The sequence below is a fragment of the Panthera leo genome, chromosome C2 (assembly GCF_018350215.1).
Source record: "Panthera leo isolate Ple1 chromosome C2, P.leo_Ple1_pat1.1, whole genome shotgun sequence".
Lineage (NCBI taxonomy): Eukaryota > Metazoa > Chordata > Mammalia > Carnivora > Felidae > Panthera > Panthera leo.
Genome location: NC_056687.1, coordinates 109,250,943 through 109,276,114, shown reverse-complemented (window position 1 = coordinate 109,276,114; position 25,172 = coordinate 109,250,943). Strand labels below are relative to the sequence as shown.

Sequence of the window (25,172 nt, the reverse complement as noted above, 5' to 3'; positions counted from 1 at the left end):
TAAAAAATATTTATTTAATAAAGTCTTTAGTAAATTCATTTGTTCATTTATCATTGATCATTCACCTATTCAACCTATTTCTTAAGCACCCATTATGTTCCAGGCACCTTGCTAGTTTTAGATGCTAAAGATAATGAACTCAAAAAACAAATGGACTCAACAAATAAACAAATGTATCTCTGGGCCCACAAATCTATGCTCTCAAAGGACTGATAGTCGAGGGTCTAGAGCAGGTGAGGGCAATAAGAAAAGGAAGGACAACAACCAAAAATAAGGAAATAAACAGCCACAGGTACCTTGTTAAAAGTAAAATTGGGCAATGTGATTGGAGGATGCCTTTCATTGAGTAGTTCTGTTTATTTAACAAGCTATTGTAGATGAATAAAATGTTAGAGATGACATTAAAAGAAATACTTGTGTTATTAAATAACTGTTTATCCCAAATATTTGCAGCAGGGAAAAGACTTTCTGAATGAAGATGATAATTTTCCCTTGCTCTAAACTCTTTATAGCAAAAAACAATCTTAGCAGAGTTTGTAAAGTAAATTGTGATTATAAATCATAGATTACAGTACCGCTTTGGGATGAACTCTCTGTTGTCATCAATAATAAAAGACCTACATTTGTTTTATCACAGAAGATTTTTATATACAATTAAGTGAAACTGACATACTGGAAAATAGCTTACCAGGCAGAAAGCCAGCCCCAGGCCTGCCATCACAGAATAATGCCAATAATCTTTAACCATCTTCTTTCTTTGTAGTCTTCCCAGCTGGCATCCTGCAGCCCCCCTTCTTCAGTGCTCAGCAGTCTAACTCATTGAACTATGGGGGTATCGGCATGGTCATAGGACATGAAATCACCCATGGCTTCGATGACAATGGTAAAGTGCCGTGGACACTTTCCTTTGGCTGAGACAGATCCTAATAAACCTGATTAAGAGTTATTATACTTGATCAATACAAGAACATATTTATTCATCCGTGTACCACTGGCTAATAATCATACTTTTAGTATTCCTTTTAAATTGTTCTTAGGAAGATCAGAAATTTCTAGTAGTGAGGTAAGCAATGTGTGCTTTCCACTCTTGATGGAATAACACAAATATTTACATTGAGAAGACACTGATATTTGTCAATGATAAATGTTTGGTCTTATTTCATGAAAGTGTCTATTAATTCAACTATACAGTAATTTTCACAGGTAGGTACTAATACCATTTCAGTTTTTTTAATGGAAAAAAGTAAAGGCACATGAAAGAATTGCTAGGAATTAGTGGAATCAGGATGTGAGTTCAAGTAATTTGTCTTTGTAGCCCTTTTCTTATTCACTACATCATAAGTAACTATTTAAAAGGATGATAAAATGAAGTCTTAAAACATGACATGTAATAAATGCCACTGTAGCTCAAAAAAGGGAAAGATCAATGTGTTTAGATTTAGTGGGAAAGCCCCAGGAGGAAGGCACTTCTTTCTGTGTGCTTGAAGTTGAGGGAAACTGAGTCCACGGTGTGTCTCATGAAGGGTCTGAGATATGAAATGAATGCAGAATAAAAATAATGGTCTTTTTAAGTTTCAAAATATCAAATTAAACAGTCTTGGTCAACATGAAAACTCTCCAAGAGAAACAAGGCACGATTTCAGGACTGGCTTACCTGGTGGCCTCGGCTGAGATATCAGGAACCAAGTGGACGCAAGGCCTGGATTAATACTAAGGCACATCAGCAAAGCAGGCCCTGGCAGCCCAGGTTTCATCAACACAGGATGAGGAAGGGAGCAGTTCCTCTCATCACCTGTACAGTGTAGTGTTCTCTCACACAGTGGTATTTTGTTCCTTGCCTTTCAGATTAAACATACCTTATTGTAATTCTTGATGTAATGAGTTCCCATTTTACTTAAATCATTATATTACAGGCAGGAATTTTAATAAGGATGGAGACCTTGTTGACTGGTGGACTCAACAGTCTGCAAATAATTTTAAAGACCAATCCCAATGCATGGTGTACCAGTATGGAAACTTCTCCTGGGACCTAGCTGGTGGACAACATGTATGTCATCAGCACTCTCTTGAAAAGTTTTAGATATATTCAATCTTTTTTATTGTTGTTGTTGTTGACGACGATGATGTTTTATTTTTTTGAATATAGATGACATGTAATGTTACATTAGTTTCAGGTATATAACTTTGTGACTTTACAATTTTATACACTGTGCTTTAACCACGAGTGTAGCTACCATCTGTCTCTTGACATTGTTATTACAGTATCACTGACTGTATTCCTTATGCTCTGCCTTTTATTCCTGTGCCTTCCTCATTCTATAACTGGAAGCCTGAATATCCCTCTGGTCTTCACCCATTTGGTCCATCCCCCTGTCCCCTTCCCCTCTGGCAACTATCAGTTTGTTCTCTGTATTTATAGTTCTGGTTTTTTAATTCATCCTTTTTAGATTCCATTTATGGGTGGAGTCATATGATATTTGTCTTTCTCAGCCCGACAACATAATACCTTCTAGGTCCATCCATGTTGCCTCAAATGGCATGATCTCATACTTTTTTATGGCTGTGTAATATTCCTGTGTGTGTGGGCGTGTGTGTGTGTCTCTTCTTCCTTACCTGTTTGCCTATCCATAGACACTTAGGTTGTTTCTGTGCCCTGGCTGTGGTCATGCTACAGTAAATAAATATATCTTTTCAAGTTAGTGTTTTTGTTTTCCCTGGGTAAATACCCAATAGTGAAATTATTGAATCATATGGTATTTCTATTTTCAATTTTTTGAGGAATAGATATAGTCCATCTTAAATGCATTATTGATGCCTTCTTAACAATCCAAATACAGGTAAGAATCTTTAAGCATCTTTTGTTTTTTAACAGCTCAATGGAATTAATACACTGGGAGAAAATATTGCTGATAATGGAGGCATTGGCCAAGCATACAGAGTGAGTAATAATATTGTTTCCCATTTTAATGTTTGGCGTATATATTTATCATATTTAATCACTGATGTAAAGCCTTTAGCAAAAGGTGCATATAATGTAGGGAGTAAGCAATGAATAGAAAGTAGAAAATACATGGGGAAAAGGGGGATTGGGCAGTACAGTTATGATTGAGCTGAACACCAGTCTAAGCTCCTGAGAAGCTGAGGAGAAGAAACATGGAATGTTATATGAGCAGAAATGAGGAGACATGCACGTTCCATAGAGGAAGCAACATTTTTCTAAGAAATAATCTCTGAAATAATTTTTTAGAAAAGGTATCTCATAAAAAGGGTTATTTCAGTCATTGATCAGTGTACTAAATGGGACCCCCCGTTTCACAGCAGGTGAAGCAGTTAGGAACCATAATCAGCATCAACCACAGTCCAGTTACAATGATACAGTGAGGGACTGAAGTGATATGGCCTTGTGGCATGTGGCCTTGTAGTCATCCAAACTATTATATCCAGAGGGGTATATCCATGGAGCATCCCTGAGAATCTCGTTTAGCCTTCCATTCATTCTTGCATTCAACAAATACTTGTTGAGGACCTTACTATTCTCAGCGCTGGAGATGTAACTGCAAACCTTCCATGAAAGATGCCATTATTTGATGGGTTGAAGGATGATCTAGTCGATGCCATGCGCACAAGAAAAAGTAGGGATTTTCACAAAAGAGTAGAGGGATACTGGTCTTGGAATCAACAAGGAGAAAGAGAGAAGGTAGTTTTAAATGCCTCTTCTAACCCTGAGGTAGCTCACATGTGAGACAATGAGCAGTGTCTACTTGAGAAGGTACAAGGGTCAAGGTGCCTCAGGACAGAACCAGGCTTCTCTAAAACCAACACAGATGGAATGTCCTATGCAATGGATGAAGATGTAGGGTTATTTTCCCACTATAGAAATGTATGGGTTAAAGGGGAGTAGGAGGGCCTTAGTGGTTGGGCCAGGAAAGGGTAAGCAGTGAGGGAAAGATGACTGGTAGAACCTGTGACTTGGCAGTGACCATGGATGATCAAAGTGTGAGACTTGAGAGATTGAGCTGCCTGCAAAGTTTCCAAAAGAATGAATCCCAATAGAATCTGGGGTGGGTGGGGGGTGGTACGTTGCTGCTTCTTTGAATGCTTGGTAATATTTTGACTGGATGCCAGTCAATGTGCATTTTACCTCTTAGGATACTAGGTATTTTGTTTTCGCACAAATATTTTTGAGCTTTATACTTGGACACAGTTAAATTCCTTAGAAATGGTTTGATCCTTTTGGATCTTGCTTTTACAACTTGTTTGGTGGGACTAGGGTAGTGTTCAGTCCAGGGACAATTATTCTCCACTGCTGAGGCAAGACCCTACTGTGTGAAACTCAAGGTCTTCCATTTTTGTCCTGTGTGAATACTAGGCATTTTTATCTCTAATCCTTTTTCATGGTTCCTTCCTAGTTTCTGGTAGTTTGCTCATATGCATACTCACATACTCAGCTGAATACTTGATCTCTAGAGATCCTCTTCTGTGTGGCTTTCTCCTCTTCAGGACTCTGTCCTTGGTGTCCTTGAACTCTCCGCTCCTTCTCAACTCAAGCAGTCCCTTAAGCTCTGATTGAGTTTCTCTTCTCTACGTTGTAAACTGCAAATGCTTAAGGCAATACACTGGGGCAATTATAGGGCTTATCCTATATGTTTACCATCTCAGAGAGGTCACTCTCCTTTTTGCCTGATGTCCAGTGTAATGTGCACCATTGTTCCATATATTTTGTCCATCATTTGGTTGTTTCAGCAGGAAGGTAAATCCAGTTCTTGTCACTTCATTTTGCCTGAAAGTGGACGGAATTGGCACTCTTAATACTCCCAAACCCCGACAGTTATTCTAATATTCAGACAGATTAAAAATCATTCCTGTAAAACTCTAGTCAAAATATGGGTTGATGGTACTTCCATGAAGATCCTCACCTAAAACAACTACAGAATTATTATAATGAAGCAAATTACAAGTGTGCAAATATTTTATTATATGTGAAATCATAGCATCTAGTACCTTGTCCCCTTGCTATATTGTGAGCTTCCTAGGAGGGAGCAGGATCAAGTCTTCCCCATGCTCCTAGCATCTTTTCAAAGGAGATACTCAGTAAATCTATATCAATGGCAAGGAGGAAGAAATCAAATATATCTTCTGCTTATCTGAGTGATCACTTTCCTTTGTATTAAATTGGAAGTAACACATCTCAGAAAGTTTGTTGTAAATCTCTTAAGTATATTTAGTAGAGAAAAACTACATTTTTTAATAGTGTTCATAAAGCCTTACGGATTAAGAACACTTTCTGACATTCAAGTAACCTAAATTCCTTCTTCCTAATGTAACTGAGGTTCAGTCTATTTTCCCTTGTCTTCCAGGGGGCCATAATAACTGCTCATCTTTATGCTTAGAATCACAGGATACTAATTTTTAAGAGATCTTAAGGAATGCCTTGACTTTGGGCCTGAATCATTCAAACGAAGTCTGATGAAAGTCTTTTTGCTAAGAGTAATAACTGTGCTAAATATAACCATCACAAACTCCCTTGGCAATCCATTCTTCCAACAACTGGACTTATCCATCTCTCTATAGAACAATATTTAGATAAGTTTTTCATCATTTATTTAAGTCATCCATTCATTCAACTGACATTTATTGATCATTGATATTTTCAGACCATTTGTAAATAAATTCTGGTTTTCTTTCTAATCCATGAAATAGTTGTTAAGTTTCTATATGTAAATATATTATTATGGCGATCCTGATATAAAAGGTTAATTACTTGGTTACTTGGTTACATGGTCTTTTGCATAGATTTATACATAAATTTCAAAATTATAAACATCATGTTTCTATTTCATTAACTGCCTAGGCCTATCAAAATTATGTTAAAAAGAATGGTGAAGAAAAACTACTTCCTGGACTTGACCTAAATCACAAACAACTATTCTTCTTGAACTTTGCCCAGGTAGTGTATCTTTTTTGATTGATAGATATGAAAATCATTTTGAGTTATAATTTCATAGTAAGTTAGATATTGCATGCTGAGTTTTCTTGTTTTAATCAGTTATGGCAGAGCATTTGACTCGACTGACTTTCATTGTTTATAACAGACTATCATATCATATTAATGGTAATTATGTTTCTGGTTGCCTATCACTGAACAATTATTTGAAGAGTAAATGGTTGGGGAATGCAGAATTCCAATTTAATTTTTGCAATAGGAAGTTGGCCTGCTCAAACAAATAATCTTTGACTGAACCTAAGCACACTACTTTCCTTTTTCTATCCCTATCCCTAGGTGTGGTGTGGGAACTACAGGCCAGAGTATGCTGTCAACTCCATTAAAACAGATGTTCACAGCCCAGGGAATTTCAGGTACGTGGGTTTGAACAGCAGTCAGGTGCTCCAATATTGACTCCATTACTTCTAAATTTGGAAATTTTTTTTTTCTAACTGTGACTATAAAATTTTGAAATACAGTTGTTGTTGTTTTTTTCTTTTGAGGGTCATGGAACAAACGATCACCAGAACAAAACAGGATAAATGTCATGTTTACATGAGCATAGCCTTGACTGCTGTTATCCTCAGAATATACATGACCAATGCTCAGTGCTTGATGGATTCCAACAAAGATGCTGCCTGAGAATAGTAGCTCTATTTAAAGCTAGCATAGACATTTTTAAGAGGCTATGAAAAGTTTAAGCGTAACACCAATGAGTAGCCATTCCAAAGAAAGATTTGCATTCAACATAAAGAGAAATGTTCTTTAATTAGAGGTTGATTAGAATTAGAGGCTTAATTAGATGTAATCAGTGGCTGTCCAACATAAAGTTAGCCCCAGAGCTCCAGGAGAGGATACCTTGAAGCGGAAGTCAGAGAACAGCTCATTAAGGATGCTGGAGAAAAATGCGCTGTAGAGTGGAGGGTTGAGTTAGAAGAAATCTAAAGTCCTTCCGAGACCAGAAAATCTCAGAGAAATCACAACAGTGAAAGAGAATCACTCGAACCAGTGTTTCAGTGTTAAATCCTGGATCCCTGTGTATCTAGTTTAGCACTAAATTATTAATGCTCCCCCTTCCAACATACTATACCACTTCATCGCTGCTAAATGATAAACAACACTTCTCAAGCAGGAACTCTGAAAAACAAATTAAAATTTTGTAGAGTGGTTAGAAAAAGTTTGAGAAAAAGAGAGAATTAAGGGGCTGAGTTTTAAAAGCCCTTCCTAAAATAGCCATAAGTATACTGCCCGGATCATTCACTCCTGGGGAAAAACTACATTCAGTTATGAAACAATAAAATAGCACATTTACAAATTAAAGAATTTACTCAGCTTGTTCTAGTATCATCATTGTAATCACCATCATTTAGTATTTGCCTTAACAGTTCTTTCAAAATTCATTCATTCAGCAACTGTTTATTGTATGCCCAATATGTTTATAATCCAAGGTAAATTCAGTCTTGGTAGAATATTCAAATTAACTTCTTTTTTAGGTAATGAGCAGCAAAAGTCACTAGGTTAATTCCCATTATGGTTTACCCAAGTAACTGTTTCGTTTCTAGAATTTGCTTTTTCCTTACTGAAGTCTTCAGAAGTGAAGGTACAGGAATCTAATTCTGAAGACAATGAATGCAATTCATACGCTCACATTAACCATGATAACAATCTAATTGGTCAAAGTTCTTCCCTCCATATCCCGATGAACTAAAGCATATGTCCGTAGAAACCTAAGTGAATTTAAGTAGTATTATTGTAGTACGTGATACACCTGGCATCCTCAGAGAATGAGGCTTGCAAATTGAAAGCTTTTGATAGCTACAATTTGTCCCTTGAGTGTTAATGTTTTCATCTTAACCACTGGATGAAAATTTCTCTGTTTAAAATATTTTCTGCCCTGTTGCCTTATTAACACAGTATCCTCAACAAAACCTAGCCTTTGTTTTTAAATGACACAGACTATTGTTATGACTACTAGTTGGCATTTTAGTGCTTATTAGTCTCCTGAAATCCTCAAAAGCTAGTGTGGGGAGCAACTTATTCCTACAATACGGAGCCACTGATGGGGATACAGTAGTGCTTTTTTTTACTTTTAATTTTGGCTTTTTATTAGGGTTTTTCTGTTTGTTTCTTTCCTAGTTCTCTTTTCTGTTACTACATTGCCTGCCTTTTGCCATCTCATTCCTTTATTCTGATTAGGTCAGAAAGCATATCTTTATACTTGTATGGTAAAAAAAAAAAAAAATGCAAGCTTTGAAGTAAGAAACACTTGAGTTCCACCCATGATTCTGCCATTTGCAAGCTGTTACTTAATCAATTTCTTAATATATAAAATGAGGATTAAGTTCTCATAAGAGCCATTGAAGATTAATGTTAATATAGAAGTGTCTGTTACATATATGTGTGTGAAAATTAGTACTAGAATTATTTTTAGACACGAAAGGTATAAACAGAATAAGAATTTCCATGAGTAATTTGAAACAGTTTTTATTAACTAAAGTCAAGGGCTCTTTGTTGCTCATTTCTTATGTCTGTATAGTTCAGAATGTCAGTAACTGATCACCGGTTAAATGATATGTAGGTAAATATGTAACTGTTCTACCTTCAATTTTAAACTGAAAGGATTTTATTATAAATATGTAAAATTTTCTCTCTATAAAAGTACATACTATTTTATTATAAAATATGTAAAATTATTTGTAACTTTCATTTTCTCTATCCTGGTGCAAAAGATGCCTCCTTGACTATTTTTCATTTATAGCAAGAAAAGTATGTGTTGTTTTTTTTAAAAGGGTAAATGGAATGCCAACCCTTTGTCAAGGAAACTATTATTTTCTCTGGAGGTAAAGGGATTTCCTTGGCAAAAGGTTGAGGTTACATTTAGTTTTGGAAACAAGCTGCTTCCTGGCTCTACAAAGTAAAACATATTTTTTAAAGAGCCTTAAAAACTAATAGAAATTGAATTGCTAGTGAAAAATTGTGCATAGTGGGCTGTGTAGAAACATTTCTGAAATAGAGGGAGATTTTGTAAGCTTACGCTTAAATATTCACAGTATTAACAACAAGAGACAAAATATACTTGATATAAAGCTGAATCTATAAAACAATTTGTTAGGTCTGAGCTGTAATTGTCTTATTCTTCCTAACCAAAGTCTTATGTACTTTACATAAACTTCTAAAAACTTTAGTATTTAAAACAAAAACATTTCCCCATGAGGTTCTAGAAATTGAACTCAAAATTTAAATGACTTCTTTGGAAATTCAGTTTTTCTTAGCCATCTGCAGTCACTCAGAATGGTTGTTATGCTAATATTTACTATATAAAATACACATGTGTTTCTAAAGTTATTCAGATGTAATACTTCTAAACAATATAAAAGGGTCTGATACTTTTTTTAAAGGAAGTCCAAAGGGACAAAGTGATACCAATGTATATGCTACTTAAATAGCAAAAGTGCTAATTTAGATGCTTAAGTTGCTAGGGTCCCCTTTGTGGCTCAGTCAGTTAAGCATCCGACTTTGGCTCAGGTCATGATCTTGCAGTCTGTGAGTTTGAGCCCTGCATCGGGCTCTGTGCTGACAGCTCAGAGCCTTGAACCTGCTTCAGATTCTGTGTCTCCCTCTCCTCCTGCCACTCCCCTGCTCATGCTCTGTCTCTCTGTCTCTCTCTGAAAAACAAACACTTAAGAAAAAATTTTAAAATAGATGCTTAAATTGGTGGATAATTGTCTTCCAGTCAGAATATAAGGGCACTTTATAGAACTAACACTACTAATAAAGCAAGAAATTTTCCCCACAGATTAATTTCTAGCACTTTTTGTAAGAGAGTCTTTCTAGTGTTTTATGTAGACATTTCCAAGTAATATGGTGATTTTATTCCCTATTATTCTATGATATAGTATGCATATGCTAAATCGTCTTTGAAATACTAATGTTTCCTCCATTTACCTTAAATATTAGCATTGGTTTTGATATTTTGTAAGTGTTAGTTTGGATTTTGGTGAACCTTGTAGAATTCCTGTTAGCACTTGTTAATCTTCAGACTGGATCTGGGAATCTATTCTGGCATTTATTTCTTTGTCAATCCATAGTGGAGCATAAGCTGATCAAGGTGACCTTACTTTAACAAAATCATCAACAACAGTTAATGATAAAGATTGGATAGTTTACTTATGAATGAAGCTAGTTAACCTGGTAACCAAGTCATTCATTTAAAAGAAGGAACAAAGGGTTGTCAGAAGACCAATTAATTGCAAAAAGCTCATTCAGTAATTCAAAAATCCAGTTAAGTGCAGGCAGAGGTAGTCTTCTTGATCACCTGATGTTCAACTCTCTATATCTTAAATGTTTTTAAAAGAAGTGATTATTTGCCAAGGCAATAAACAACAATAGTACAATAGAATATTTTATATAATAAAATAAAACTTTCAAGTAAATCACTTTAAGAAATAATTAATAAAAGCCATTTATCTTTGTTATTATAAACACATATGCCACACAGTTTTCATGTAGCATGAAATTCAGGTAAGTATTTTATGTAATATTAATGAAATATGACCCCACTCTTAAGAGAAAGGATTCATTTGATTAATAATGTATCCACTTTTTGAAATAGATTATTTATGTCCTCCATCCAAAGATTTAATGTAAACAATAAGACATTAATTAGAGTGCTAGGAAGGTAAGTGAAGACCTGGTATGTTGTTGACCTAATTATTCAGAATCAAATTGTCTAAGCGAAGCCTTTGGATGGAAAGAGAAGAGCTGGAATTGAAATGAAGAGCTAAGTGTGCCTGAGGTTGAGTGTTGCCACATTGCTAACTCCCATTGGTGCTTTGTGAAGACTTCCCTTTTTTGAGGTGTGTGTGTGTGTGTGTGTGTGTGTGTGTGTGTGTGTGTGTTTAATTTCCTTAATATTTTTATGACAAATGTAGAATTAAGTCATGGGTTTGGACATTTTACTGAAGTACTTGTCCCCATATGATTATATCTAAGACACAATCCTTTTATTAAAAAAGTTTACTAAAATGAAAACAAAAAAGAGCACCTCTTCCATTCAGTGACTCTCAGATAATTTCCTTGCCCATCAGGGAGCTTCCTCCTCAGTTTGAGGAACAATCGGGCCACCATGATGACTGTCATTCAGCCAGCATATAGGGCTTCCTAAAGTGGAAACGGGATTGAATTAAATGAATCAAAGCATCTTTCTGTCTCAGAGTCCATGAGCCCAGAAACTTAAAAGACTAAAGACCAATACAAATTCCTGATGTGTAAAATCCTTTTATTCTTTGGAGCACCTGGCTGGCTCAGTCGGTAGAACATGTGACTCTTGATCATGGGGTCATGAGTTCGAGCCCCACATTGGGAATAGAGATTACTAAAAATAAAATAAAATCTTTTTATTCCTGCATATAATCACTTTTGACCAAGTATCAAGTGAATTTGTTCTTAAACTTTTAGATGTAAGAAGTGACACATTTATTACTATTATTATTATTATTATTATTATTATTACTATAATAGCAAATTAACTCAATCGCAAGCTCCCACCCTAAGCAAGGAAGTAAGAAGTTTAATTTCAGTAGTTTTCAGTGTACTCCTTTTTAAGATTGTTCAGGAACCCGAAGACCTAGAAATTAGGGAATTAGCCTCCATCTCCAGCCTGCTGTGGTCACTGCTGATATCCCTGCAGTTCAAGGGCTCCCTCTGAAGTCAGGTGGCTCCATTTCCTTCAGGTGGTCATGGGCAAGGGCCCATTACACCCCATCCTATCAGAGGTTCTCTCAGGACCCTGCTCATAGTGAGAGGCATGTCTGTGCCATTCACACAAAGGAGAGGGCACATTACTGGGCCCCTTCTCAGCACTGGGAAGCCAGTCTTTTCCATATCAAATGGACTAATAGATGTAAATGCCCCAGCTCTGGCCCCCACCCCATTTCAATCACCACCCGCCCTCCCCCAAATACCAGGAAGATTCCTATTAATCTTTAGGACTTTTCTAGGAGTACTAAAAATACACACATAACCAAAAAGATTTACATTCTCCCTGAAGGGATAGAGGAGTTGTGATGTTGGGGATGAGAGATAGTTGATGTGGTAATAGTTGACACATTAGGGAGTCAGATTTTCAGAAATTCAGTTATCTTTCCTGGAATGGGAATAAGGAAAGCAAATGCTTGCTTTCTCTCTAGTTGGTTGTAGCAAATAAACAACAAAAATGCCAAGCAGGACATTTTCTTTATAATGCCCTATTCCTCGTATACATGTAATCACCGTGACCAGCCAACAGACTCATTTATTCGGTATGTATGTCCTGAGTCCTACAATATACAAAGCACTGTGCTAGGCTTGGGGGGAGGGCAGCAGGGAGCAAGAGATACACAGTATTTTGCCCTCACATTACAGTGTAGGGTTATGTCAGGAAGTAAAGAAGAAGAACAAATCACTGTGAATCGAGAGGGCTACTGCAGGTGGAAGGAACTAATCTGGACATTATTTGAAGAAAGCCTCTGAGGAGGGGTGTTTAAGTGGAGGCATGAAGGCTGAGAAGGAGTGAGTCATGTAGTCACTGGGGAGTAAACTTTCCAGGGACTATGGTCAGTGGGAGCAGAAAGCTCTGAAGAGGGAAAGAAATTGGCTGGTTTGATGAATGGAAAGTAGGTCGGTGTAGTTTGAGAGAAATGGGATGAAGAACGAACGTACTATGAGGAAGCCGGGAAGGTCGGCTGGAGCCCTCAAAACACTGGAAGCCACAGAAAGGAAGTTGACTTTCATTCAAGCCCCTGGAAGATTTTAAATAAGGGAATTAGGGGATTTGATTTAGAGAATGGGTTAGAGGAGATAAGAGTGCAAAGATTTACACTTAGCACATCTGCCACGTAAGGAAATCTCAGTAATTAGAACATACTCTCCTGTCACTTGCTTGAGGTCTTCCCATCACCCTAGTCTGTTTGCCTCCCTGCCCTTCCTCCCAATCCAAGGTGGGTGTGGTGGGGTGGTCCCAGTGGGAAGAGAAGGGAAGGAGCTGGTTTGGGGTTGACGTGAAAACATCACCTCTGCATCACTGTACTGACCTATCTGTCTCCTCAAATGTTGCTTGGTGCCGAAAGTGGGTTGGACAGTGTTGTTTTTGCCCATTGGGGTCAGAGATAAGAAGAAATTGACTTTCTGCCAGCCTTTTCCAGTTACTCAGGCTGAATCCAGTTTCTGATATCTATGGAGTTCTTTTGGAAAGAAAGAAAATAATTCTCTTCCTTATTAAATCAACAAATATCTATTTAGTCTGTTATACTTGTTATTGTGTGAGCCCTTCCAAAAGATAATGAACACTCATGATTTTATTTTTGACCAAACTCTTATTATAATAACTGCTATTCCAAATATGTATTATTCATTTATTTTACAACATGTATATCTTACTTACTTTACTGACAACCTTAAGATGCATGTACTATTATTATATGCATTTATAGAAAACGAAAGTGAATCACAGAGAAGCGAAATAGATTCAACTTATAACCAGGATTCAAGCCATGCCATCTTCAAATCTGTGCTCTTAATTCCTGTGCTTTGTTACCTGCTCACTTAAAAATTCTATTAACAAATAACAAATTTATTTTACCTGTTTCTTTTTTATGATAATTATTATTCTCTTAAACTGTAAATTTCAAATTCCCTCAATAGGCCTACACCTATAGAAATTCTGTAGAGCTTCTCCTATAGGGTATGGACATAAGTATCAAATGCTGATGGTGACTTTGTTTTGTTTCACAGAATTATTGGGACTTTGCAGAACTCCCCTGAGTTTTCAGAGGCCTATCATTGCCGCAAGAACTCATACATGAATCCAGAAAAGAAATGCCGAGTTTGGTGATCTTCAGAAAAAGCGACGTAGCCTTTGGTTAGCCTTGCCAACACCATGAAAATGGGAAACTCTGTCCAAGAGAAAATGGGCCACCGAAGTCACTGTAATTACATGGGGGTAGTTAACAGAGATGAGAGAGCATCATTTAGAAATGAAGTTAGGTTATTCTGGAAAAGGTATGGAGAGGAGGGGTGGGGTCTGGTGTCTATCAAATCAATCACTTCTCACTGTGTAAATAACGCTTTATGTCTAAAGATATTACCATTCATTTCTGTTTCTCATACGATCTGCCAGTTTGATGTCACCTCTTGAAAACAGTGTTAACCACTTGATGTAGACTGGGATTTCTAATCAAAGGGAGAAAGAAGAGATTGGAGAATACAGTTGGCTCCAAAAGCACAGCAGTGGCATGAGAGTTAAAACACACATTGCCTAATTACTTATTTTTATTTTTATTTGTAACATTTATGCTCCTGCAAAAATCTTCCAAAGAATTCTTATACATGTTGGGGCCGTGGGACTTAATGTAATTTTAAACCAGTTTTGCCAATCATCAGTTATTCATCCTGAAATCATTGTATTTTAAGCTACTCTTAGGGAGAAAATGAATGTCTGAAGCTATTTTTCATTATACCTGCTTTCACTGATATTGAAATTCTCAAGGCTCCCTGCAATTTTCTAAGCAATTTCTTGTTCTCTCTCCCTCTCAAAACTTGATCTTTTTAAGAGATTTGTAGTAATGTATAAATAATAATTTTTATATTTAATTATTACATTTATGACTAAGTAATTATTATTATAGGTAATCACTGAATATCGAAGTTTCAGACAGATAGTTCCGAACCAAGGTCTGTAAAGTGATGTACAGATGAAGATTTGAGATTTTTACACTTATAAATCATATTGATAAAAAACTTTAAGCACAAACTAGGTGAAAAATGGCCATTGGACAGTTGTCTAAAGATACATAAGACCTTTGGTTTACAATCAGGATTTTCAGAATAAAATCTGTCCCTGAGGTGGCTCCGATAAAAGGGCATCTATATAGCTCTGCATCTCTTTATCTTTTCAGGTTTGTTGTCTGATGGAAATATTTTGATAATAAATTGAAATTGTGAGCCCATTACTCACTAAGCCTATTGTGCTAGCTGTCTAGCTTTGGAAAGTGCATTTCTGAATATAAATGAGAGGCTTCCCCACCTCAGACAGACCTGCTTCTAAAATCCTAACTCACATAAGAGTTCTGGGAGGGGACTGTTGCGTCCCTGATAGGAACTCATCTCTTGAGGCTTTCATGTTCTCTTTCCCTGTCCTTTTGGCTAGTTTGGTTCATTTCATTACTTGATTAATATTTTACAAAAGAGGCACACTTCCAACATCCTTATTTTTCCTAACAAAACAAAAATGAGGGAATTTCTGTTCAAAATATGAGTGTTGGTTTTCTTGCTTCTTGAAAGATGCCCATTGGCCTTTTTTTAAAGAAAAAAAAAGTTATTGAAATATAACACACAACAGTTTCATAAAACGTAAGTGTACCCAGCTCAGTGAACTTTCTCCTACCATAGACAGCCCTGTAACCAGCACCTTTAAGAAACAGAACATTACTAGTGCCTTAGAAGCCCCTTCTTCCAACCACCACTTTGCTCCTCCAAGGACAGCTACTGTCCTGACTTTTAATATCATACATTAGTTTTAATTAATTAGTATGTGTTGTTTTGCATCTGGCTTCTTTCACTCAGCATTACATTTGAGATTCATCCATATTGTTGCATTTGACTGTGGATCTTTCATTCTCATTGCTCAATAATATTCTATTGTGTGATTATACTACAGTTCACCCATTCCATTGTTGATAGGCACTTGAGAAGTTTCCAGTTTGGGGTTGTTACAAATGGTGCCATCTTTTTTAACTTGAGATTTTAATGGGCTCATTTCCACAAATATTTCCTAAAGTTATTATAAATATTGAAAATACAGTTTTATACTAGCCATGGATATCCTTATCTTTTCTTCTTGTATCACTACCACTGTTATCATGGACAATTAAAAGTATACTTATGGGTATCTTTCTTTAAACTAAACTGAAAACACTTTTAAGTAATATTGGTAATTGGAGCAATAGGAGGTTCCAGTTCTGAAGAGAACAACTATCTTTGAATCACTTAGTATCTATCTTAGCCAAAAAGCAACTAGTACAAATTATAAAAAGACACTAGATTCCCCACTCTTTAAAATGTCAGACTCCCATCCCTATGGAAGGACTTGAGTGAAATTTTATGGGCGGATGGGGCAGGGGGGAACAACTCTCTAGTGTCTGGATGTCCTGTGTCTAGAAATACCAGATTTCCTGGGACTAAGGGATACACCAAAGTGAGAAGGCCAAAACTTTCCCCTCCCTCACACATGAGGATGTTCTTAATCTTGCATGGCACTGTTGTTGAGTTGTATGGATCTCTGTCAACCAATCCCAATCACTTGGAGTTGTTCCATCAGGTAAGCTCAAACGTAAATCCAATTTCACCATGGATGAATCCTGGTCAAGGAAAGAGTTTAGAAGCTGAGACATTAAGGGTCGGGAGGCAATGTAACTCAGGGATGAGGACAAAGAATTACTCAGCAGCCACCCTTGGTAAGGAGTCTGCCTTCATGCTTCAGTGTCCATGTGGATTCTAGCTCTAAGGTGGAAAGGATGCTATCCTGGGAGAAGAGTCTTCTAGTCCTATTCTTCCATAAATGACAAGGTGACTTTGGACATTTGATCCATTCTCTTGGGTCTTTGCTTTTCCCCCCTGAAATAAAAGAAAATCAGATTCTACCAGTAGTTCTCAACAAGAGAAGGAGAATGTATCCAGTACTTCTTTGCTTGTAATTTATCCCCCCAGTTAAGAACCACTGGGTAAAATAATTTCAAAACTCTTGTGTAAATGCCTGAGTCCAAGTCAACAACATTATAGTTCAAAGGACACAGACCAAAGTTTTATCTAGTTAGGGTCTACACTGCTCTTAGTAGTTTTCTTGAAAGTCTTTATTATTCCTGTTGTCACAGGTGGAGTTCTCAAAGTAGAAGATAACTGTTAGTTTGGAAATGAGACTCCATCCTGGAAAATATGGAAAATCAGAAGGTTTTATGGGTTCCAGTGTCAAAAATACAAAATAAAAACAAACATTTTTCATAGTATTGCTTTTACTCTTAGTCCAGTCTTCCCTAATGCCCACGTAAGCCCCCACAGCGTTTATGTCTTGAAAAATGTTAAAGCCAATGTTAGAGCTTTTATCTCTGTAATCTTATACTTCCTGCCAGCTTCAAAATGGATCTTTTTTTTTTTTTTTTTTAAATGTTTTATTTATTTTTGACAGAGAGAGAGACAGAGCATGAGCAGGGGAGGGGCAGAGAGAGAGGGAGACACAGAATCCGAAGCAGGCTCCAGGCTCTGAGCTGTCAGCACAGAGCCCGACGCGGGGCTCGAACTCACAGACTGCGAGATCATGACCTGAGCCGAAGTCGGACGCTCAACTGACTGAGCCACCCAGGTGCCCCCAAAATGGATCTTTTAACAATGAATGATATAAACTATTTCACCAATATCTTCTTATTTATATCACCCCATTCTTCCAAAGATACTATCATTTTCTGATCTGATTTCTTTCCACATATTCAGTGCAAAGGTTTCCAGATGGCATAGGAATTGACTTAGGCAGAAACCAAAAGTGTCTTTGTGCACCATCCCTGGATTGAAGGATTTGACTTTTGGTTAATCAGGTGAAGAGAGGAGCCACATGGGACGAGTGTCAATACACATGGCACATGTGTATTGCATTCTATTCTTTTCTTTAACAGTGTTGTCTTAATTTTAACTCCTTTGTATTTGGAATTTCCTCTAAAACAGTGAGAAATACTACTGTTATTTTCAACTTTATAGCCAAACTACTGTGCTTCTGTTTTGTTGTTTGACAAAGCAGAACCTCTAGGTTGTGCAAGAGAAGCCTGACAGACAAATGAGCACTGACTTTTGCCAGAAATAATGATGGGCTCTCGGCTTAAACAGCGTAGGAAGACTGGAAGTCTAGCAATTGTGACTAAGTTTTATATTTCTGAATTTCCTTTCTACCCAGAAACTAACAACAATTTTTTCAGGTATCAGGCATGTTAACATCTGATTCTACTCCTATAAATGCACTTGGTGTCATCTCTGATCTGGTCATTTCCAATTATAATGCATCCTAAAAGTCCACTCTGTATGCAGGAAGACAAAAGTGAGGTCAAGTACAATATCTGGATTGTCAATTACCTTGGTGTAAGTCTTCCAACATGCATGCTGTCAATGTTCTATGTCTCCTGAAATATGGCATCAAAGATGCAATGCTAAGGTGTTCATGGCAGCTTTACCTTTAGAATCAAAGCAATAGGGAGAAAAAAAGAAATAGCAGAAAATGTTTAGATTTGTTCAAAGAAAATCAGAAGAGGATGGAATTAAGTATGCATCATGATTTCAATTATGTTAAAATATCGTTGCATAGAAAAGGAGTTGGAAGAATGTATGCCCCAAATTAAGAGGGAATATCTCTGAGTGGTAGTATTACAGGTGATTCTTACTTCCTTTTGCCCTCTGCATTTTAAATGTCTCTAAAAGGTGACAACATTACACTTTAAAGCCATCGAAAAAATGTTATTTGGAAGAGAGGGGGAAGTAAGTAAGGGAGAAAAGATGGAAGGAAGAGGAATGAGGAGAAAGTTGATCCCCCAAAAGAAACCTAATGACCCCTATGAATTTAAGCTGTGTTCATTTACTTAAGAAGCTATTCAGTTTAGTAGCTCATACCACTTAGACCCAAGGAATCCAGTGAAATGGATTTTGGTCAGGAGCCCCCTTCTCCCACCACGGGCCAGATCTGCTTCCCTAGGTGGTTTTGACACACACCGCTTCACACAGAGCAGGGGAATTTAAAGGACCTTCCACTGACTGTGTTCAAGGTGATTCAGTGAGAACAACGCATGTGTTTGAGAGGTTTTTTTGTTCTTTTTTTTCTCCCTAAAAATACTAAGGGTTGACTGATCTTGCCACTCTCTCCCACCTGGTCTCTGCTCATACAAAATCCTAACATTTGCCAAATCCTGGCCAAGGTTAAGGTTACAGCATTTGACTGAAACAGTAGTTTGTAAATTATACAGTGATCAGACCTAAATACTCCACCAGGTAGGCACCATGGTGTACCTGGGGGCTCAGATACTAGAATTTAGAGGTAGAACAGGGAGGAGGCAAAAGGATACAATGAATCCAGGTAACTCCCTGCTCATACGTGTTTACTTATGACTTTGGTTGTAAATGTGAAGATCACACTCATGCTAGTTTAGCCAAAACTAGAGACTTTATTGATCCACAGTACCAAATGTGGGACATGAATGACTAGGCCTTCTTTCCATGTGTCTACCTCATTGTTGCAGACTGCCTTTCTCCAGAAGAAAGCGTGATGGTCAACTCTGCCCAGGCTCAAAGATCCTCTGCTTCCTTCCCAGGGGAAGGACAACATCTAACTACAGTCCACACTTAACATCTTAGAGAAAACCCAATGAAAATCCTAGAGAAAAAGCCTATTTTGGAAACATGTCTATCCCAGTGGATAGGGCATGGGGAAATGGTGTGGTTGTAGAAATTATCATCATTGATCCCCTAACCCTACCCTCAGAGAAGGATAGCTTTCCAAAAGAAAAAAAGGACCATTCCTAAGAGAGAGAAAAATAAACGTGTCCAAAACACTAGTAATACAAGATGCTTCTTAAATGCTTTATAAAACATCTAGGTTTGGATTATATTATGCATATTAAAATTTGAATATGTTGACTTTAATTTTGTGTAATCAAAATGAAAACATGCATGCATTTTAGTTAGATTTAATATATAAGAAAAGTGAAAATAATAAAAGAGGGTGAGGAAGAGAAACAATACCTATTATTTATTGTGAGCCAGACATATAATATAGGTTGTTTGTATAGAGTTTCCACTTAATATAACTAACCTGTGAGGTAATGTTCTACTCCTGTTTTATAGATGGTGAATTTGAGTTTCACAAAGGTTAACTAATTTGCCCAAATTCACACATATAGTAAATGATAAGGCCACGGTATGCTGAAGTCCAAAATCTACATAAATTTACTATCAAAACTCTCTACATCACTGTAAAATTCATTTTAATCTATCAAGATAAACTCATTTGTAGCTAATAATTCCCAAAATACTCCTTTAAGGAAAATTAATGAAAATAATATCTTTTCCAATTACTTTTATGACTTTATATAAGCCATTGTGATTTTTAAGAGAACATTAAGTATTTTGAAGTCATGTCTGTAGACACTTATAGAACATCTGCTATGCTGAAGGTACTGTATTAGAAGCAACAATCAAAGGAGCTAGAAAAGAAAAATGAGACAAAGTAACAATCTTTGGCTGACACTACACTTGTCCACTACATCCATTCGCTTTTTCATTGATGAAACATCAGGCACCTTTTATGTGTGATGCACTGTATCACACATAAAAAGGCCTATTAGAAGACAGTCTTTTACTGGGCCCACTAGAAGATAAAAATAAATGAAGACAGCTGGCCTTTTAATATAGTAAAGACATCAAAAATGCACACAAATAAATGCAGCTGAATGTGTGATGTGCCAAGAGATACGAGAAAGCAAAATTTGAGAACTCAGAAAACTTTTCCCTCCCAGGATGCCAGGCATTCTGGAAGAACCAACACTGAAGTTGCACTTGATCGTATGGTTAGGATCTTGACAATTGCAGAAGGAGGCAAGGAAATATATTGGAGAAGGTTAAAATTAGTCAACAAAAGAGTAACAAGTCCACAGTTACTCTATGTAGCAATGGAAGACACAGCAAAGGGGAGTCTGCACTCTAAAACTGACACAGTCCTTCATTATTCACTGTTGGCTTTTTGACATGTTTCGTAAACATTTTTTGGAAGAAAACCTTCCCTTATTTGTCCAGATATCTGATGCTATCCTCGAAGTTTGTTCATCATCATTCCACATAGAAAAAGGTCCTGTTTATTTCTTGCATTTGCTAGAAGTTGTATGATGAGGATGTTACTCATCCTAGATCTCCTGGGAATTTTGAATTCTGCTCTTATTCCAGTCCTGTTGCTAAATCACTACTCTTAACAAATGACTATTTCTTTGCATTTCCATTGTCTGAGAATTAAAATCAGAGTTAAGATCAAAGCGTTTTCAAAACCAGAAGGCAGGCAGATGGAATATTTTGCAAATCAAACTCCTTGGAGATGACGAAAGATATCATCGTGCAGAGGAACTAGGGCACAGTGTTATGGAAAAAATCTGAATCGAGAGAGAGCCAGATAGACCCAGGGATACACAGGGTCAAAGCAAAGACCAGCCAAATGGCTACATGGGAAGCATTTGGCTCCTCTAAGCCTCAATTTCCTCCTCTTCAAAATGGTCATAATCACAAGCACCTCTCAGGGAAGGATACTGTACCAGTCGCCAGCAAATTGTATTTTCAACGGAGTTGATATTTAAATACTTTGATGCTCACCTCTGACTTTTCCTTGACACTAATTAAGCCTGTGGGTCTTTAAAAACATGAGGGCTTTTGGCTAAAAGACTAGAATTTTGTTTTTTCTTTTTACCGTGTTGTCTTTCATGTTGCTCTAGGTGAATCGTTTACTTGATCCCTTTTTAAATCACTTTCTGCACTATACATTCTTGAAACAGAAAAGGCACAAAACCTGCGATCCTTTAAGTAGCAGAGGATTACTTCAAAAGTAAAGAGCAAAAGCAAGAACACTCTAAACAAAATTGAAGATTTGAATGAGACCATAATTTGTGGGGAAACAATTTAGGCAAGTTATCTTCACTTTGCTTAGAAAATGGCATCAACCCAGACACCTTGGGGAAGCTATTTAACTCCTTTGAAACATAGTTTGCTCAGAAGTAAGTATAAAAATATAAATTTTTATGTATGTCCACATACTAATTCCCAGAACCTGTGAATATATTAGGGTTTTGGGCAAAGGGGAATTAAAAGTTGCAAGAGGAATTAAGGTTGCTGCTGACCTGACCTTCAGAAGGTGAAATTATCCTGGGTTATCCAGGCAGGCTCAACATAACCACAAGGGTTCTCAAAAATGAAAACGGGGACAGCAGAGAGTGAAACCGTATGAGAGTTCCATGTGAGAGTCAGCTGTGGCTGACTTTGAGGGCAGAGGAGGAGGGTAACAAACCAAGGGATGCAGCTGGCTTCTAGAAGCTGGGAAAACCAAAGGAGGACAGATTCTCCCCTAGAGCTTCCAGAAGGAACACAGCCCTGCTGATACCTTTTTTTTTTTTTTTTTTTTTTTTTTTTGGCCCAAGGCGACCTCTATCAGATTTCTGACCTACCAAATTGTAAAATAATAGATTCATGCTCTTTTAAACCACTAAGTTTGTGGTAATTTGCTAAGGCAGCTATAGAATATACATGATATTAATAGTCATTGCACAATACTTCAGAATTATTTAAACATTTTGAAAATTATGCTAAGCTCAGATATTATCTTCTGATGGCAAAATATATGCAACTGTTTTAATATCAAAGAATATTTACTCTTCTTCACTTACCTGTTATTAGGTAGTGAAGTATATGGTATGACATCAATTTGAGATAACTAGATATGAATTTTCATTCTCAACTAATACAAAGTTGTAACTGACTCACTCACACGAAGACTAAAACATTGGTCTTTATAAAATAAACATAATTCATCTTAGCCAAGGTTAGATATGTGACACTTAACAAGCCTTACTGATCACCCACCTTTCATCTCAGCATGCAAACTAATTAACCAGCAACAGGGCCTTCCCTGTCTAAGCACTAATATGTCAGGAAAATATTTATGGCTTTATCCACTAAAGTAGCTAAAATATAAATTGTTTAAGCAAAGCTTTGAGAAAATAGAAACCCAGGACCATGGAAATACTAATCATAAAGCAGCCTTGAGATTTTACTGCACTTGGCATATTGCATTTTACTGAAAAGTTATTTATAGGTATTATTTTTACCTTAGGGCAAGCTAATAAATTGCTGTGTTCTCAGGAACTTCTGCACTTCAGCCTCAAGAGTATGTCATAAAAAAGACATATTGCCCTGCAACATTAGAAATAAAGAGGAGATAGTCACACTGGCAAGTGCATGCTGTCCTTGGTGCAACACCAAGAATATTCCTGATTTTTCAATGTATAACACCTGTAAGCTCCATACGTACATCGCTCAGGACTTCTTCAACTCTTACTGAGCTCTATAGATGGAAAAATGAGTGAACAAAGCCCAGCCTGTGATATGCTGGAGCCAGCTATTGACAGCTGATGAAAGCTGATTTTTAAATTTTTATGAGTTTTGTGAGCTAGTTGATGTCATTTTGGAAGCTTGAGATCAACCAACACTACGCATCAGGGTTGGCTGGTTGGCTGATGGCTTGGTTGATTGCTTTTTCCCAGAGAGCCAACTGTTCAACATTTACCAGCACACCACTGGCATAACCAAGGGCAACTCGCAACCTAATAAGTGAAACCAGGGTGGCCATCAAAAGTGACACAATCTAGGGGGCTTCTTGTATGTCTTAGATATAACTGATTTGTGTATTTGTAACTTTTCCCGCAGATGGCTATAATTTTCTTATTCTACAAACTCACAATTTTCCAATAGATGAATGTAAAGTGTCTTGAGAAAGGGATGCCTTTCTCCAATTCACACAATGGCAACACGTGAGTTAATGCCAATTCAAGGGAGTTAAGTCAGAATAATTATGATATGGGATTTAGTTATGGAAATGATAAGGGAGTTCAAATGAGAGGACTACATCCAGTTGCAATCATTTGCAAAGACTTTAGTAAGATGCATTATTAAGCTAGGTTTTAAATATGGACTGACTAGGTTTAAAGATTTTTAAAGGAAAAATAACAAGACAGGAATTTCAAGACAAGAGAACGACCTGAGTCAAAGTTGGTAGCTGGGACAGTTCTTCACAGAGCCAGTGGAGTTGTCTAAAATTAACCAGAAGCAAGTTCACTTCTCAAAGTAGTTTGGGGCCAAAATTATGGGAATCTAGAATTCCAATTCAAAAAGTTTAAATGCTCTAAGTGCCTTTGAAATTTAAAGCCTGATTTTTTGCCGAGAGAGGGGATTGTACTAACATGAAACCAGACAGCTAGTAAACAGCACAAGAATTCATGCCTGTTTTCTTCACTACTGTACCTTTTGGGCTGGGTACAGCATCTGGTACTTTGTAGCACTCCAATTCTTTTTCTGTTTGGAGACCATGAGCCGAGTTTATGTCATTGTATTTAATTCTACCACCAAACACACCTGTCAAAATATTTTCAATATATTCCAACTAAGATAGTCTCCAACCATTTTTTTTGAGTCATTTAATAAAGTGACTTTTATATCCTTTCCTCTGGTAAGACATTTTGCTAGATTAAAATTGACAGGTTAAAGTTCAGAGGCAAGACTAATGATAAGCAGACATAATTAGAATAGAAAATTGTGGCAAAAGGCTAGAACAAGGGAGACTTTTTTAGAAGTGTGGTTCTGATTCTGTTGTCGAGCCTTGAATCAGAAGCTGCAAATGGTACTCAGAAGGAGGTCAAGGCAACACAAAAGAAACAGTTGAATAGAAGAGGGGAAAGGATATTTTACGTAATTTCAGCCTCAGGATCACCTGTTCCCTGAATAGAATATGCAGGGTACCGGGGTGGCTCAGTCAGTTGAGTGTCCAACTCTTGATTTCAGCTCAGGTGATGGTCCCAAGATCATGGGATGGAGCCCCACATCAGGCTCCACGCTAAGTGTAAAGCCTACTTTAGATTCTGTCTCTCCCCTTACCCCTCTCCCCTACTCACATGCTCTCTCTCTCTAAAGTAAAAATGAAAAGTGATGATCACCAAATTCTACCCCTGAAATCATTATTACACTATATGGTAACTAACTTGGAATTAAAATTTAATAATAAAAAAGTATTTTAACAATAAAAGTTAAAAAAAAGAAAGTGTGCTATGTTGGAGCTGCTCCTTCCTATGGAAATCAGGGCAAATCAATGACAAAGTCCAAGGGCAGTGAGGCAGGAAGGCCTGGAGCTAGCTCTATTAGATAAGGCCACAAGCAGTAGATACAATAGATCAAGAACATTAACTATTCATAAAGCAGGAGAGATGGCAGAGAAAGCGTCACAATAAACGTCACCAAACAGTTTCACTTTGTCTTAACTGCCATTCATTATGTAGGAACAAATTCCCGACCTTCTCAACTTCCTCCCAGATATTTCTGA

The 25,172-nt window shown here is 37.0% G+C and overlaps 1 protein-coding gene across 6 annotated transcripts in view; it reads left to right on the top strand.

Moving 5' to 3' along the window:
* Positions 1 to 17,151, top strand: part of MME (membrane metalloendopeptidase) — a 109,271-nt gene extending 92,120 nt beyond the window's left edge. For all 6 annotated transcript variants that reach the window (XM_042955519.1, XM_042955520.1, XM_042955518.1 and 3 more), the window contains exons 18-23: positions 764 to 883; positions 1,914 to 2,047; positions 2,873 to 2,938; positions 5,852 to 5,947; positions 6,281 to 6,357; positions 13,754 to 17,151. In XM_042955519.1, coding sequence (XP_042811453.1) covers positions 764 to 883; positions 1,914 to 2,047; positions 2,873 to 2,938; positions 5,852 to 5,947; positions 6,281 to 6,357; positions 13,754 to 13,853 — 593 coding nt within the window. In that variant the 3' untranslated portion in view covers positions 13,854 to 17,151. The remainder of the gene's footprint in view (positions 1 to 763; positions 884 to 1,913; positions 2,048 to 2,872; positions 2,939 to 5,851; positions 5,948 to 6,280; positions 6,358 to 13,753) is intronic.
* Positions 17,152 to 25,172: the final 8,021 nt, after the last annotated feature.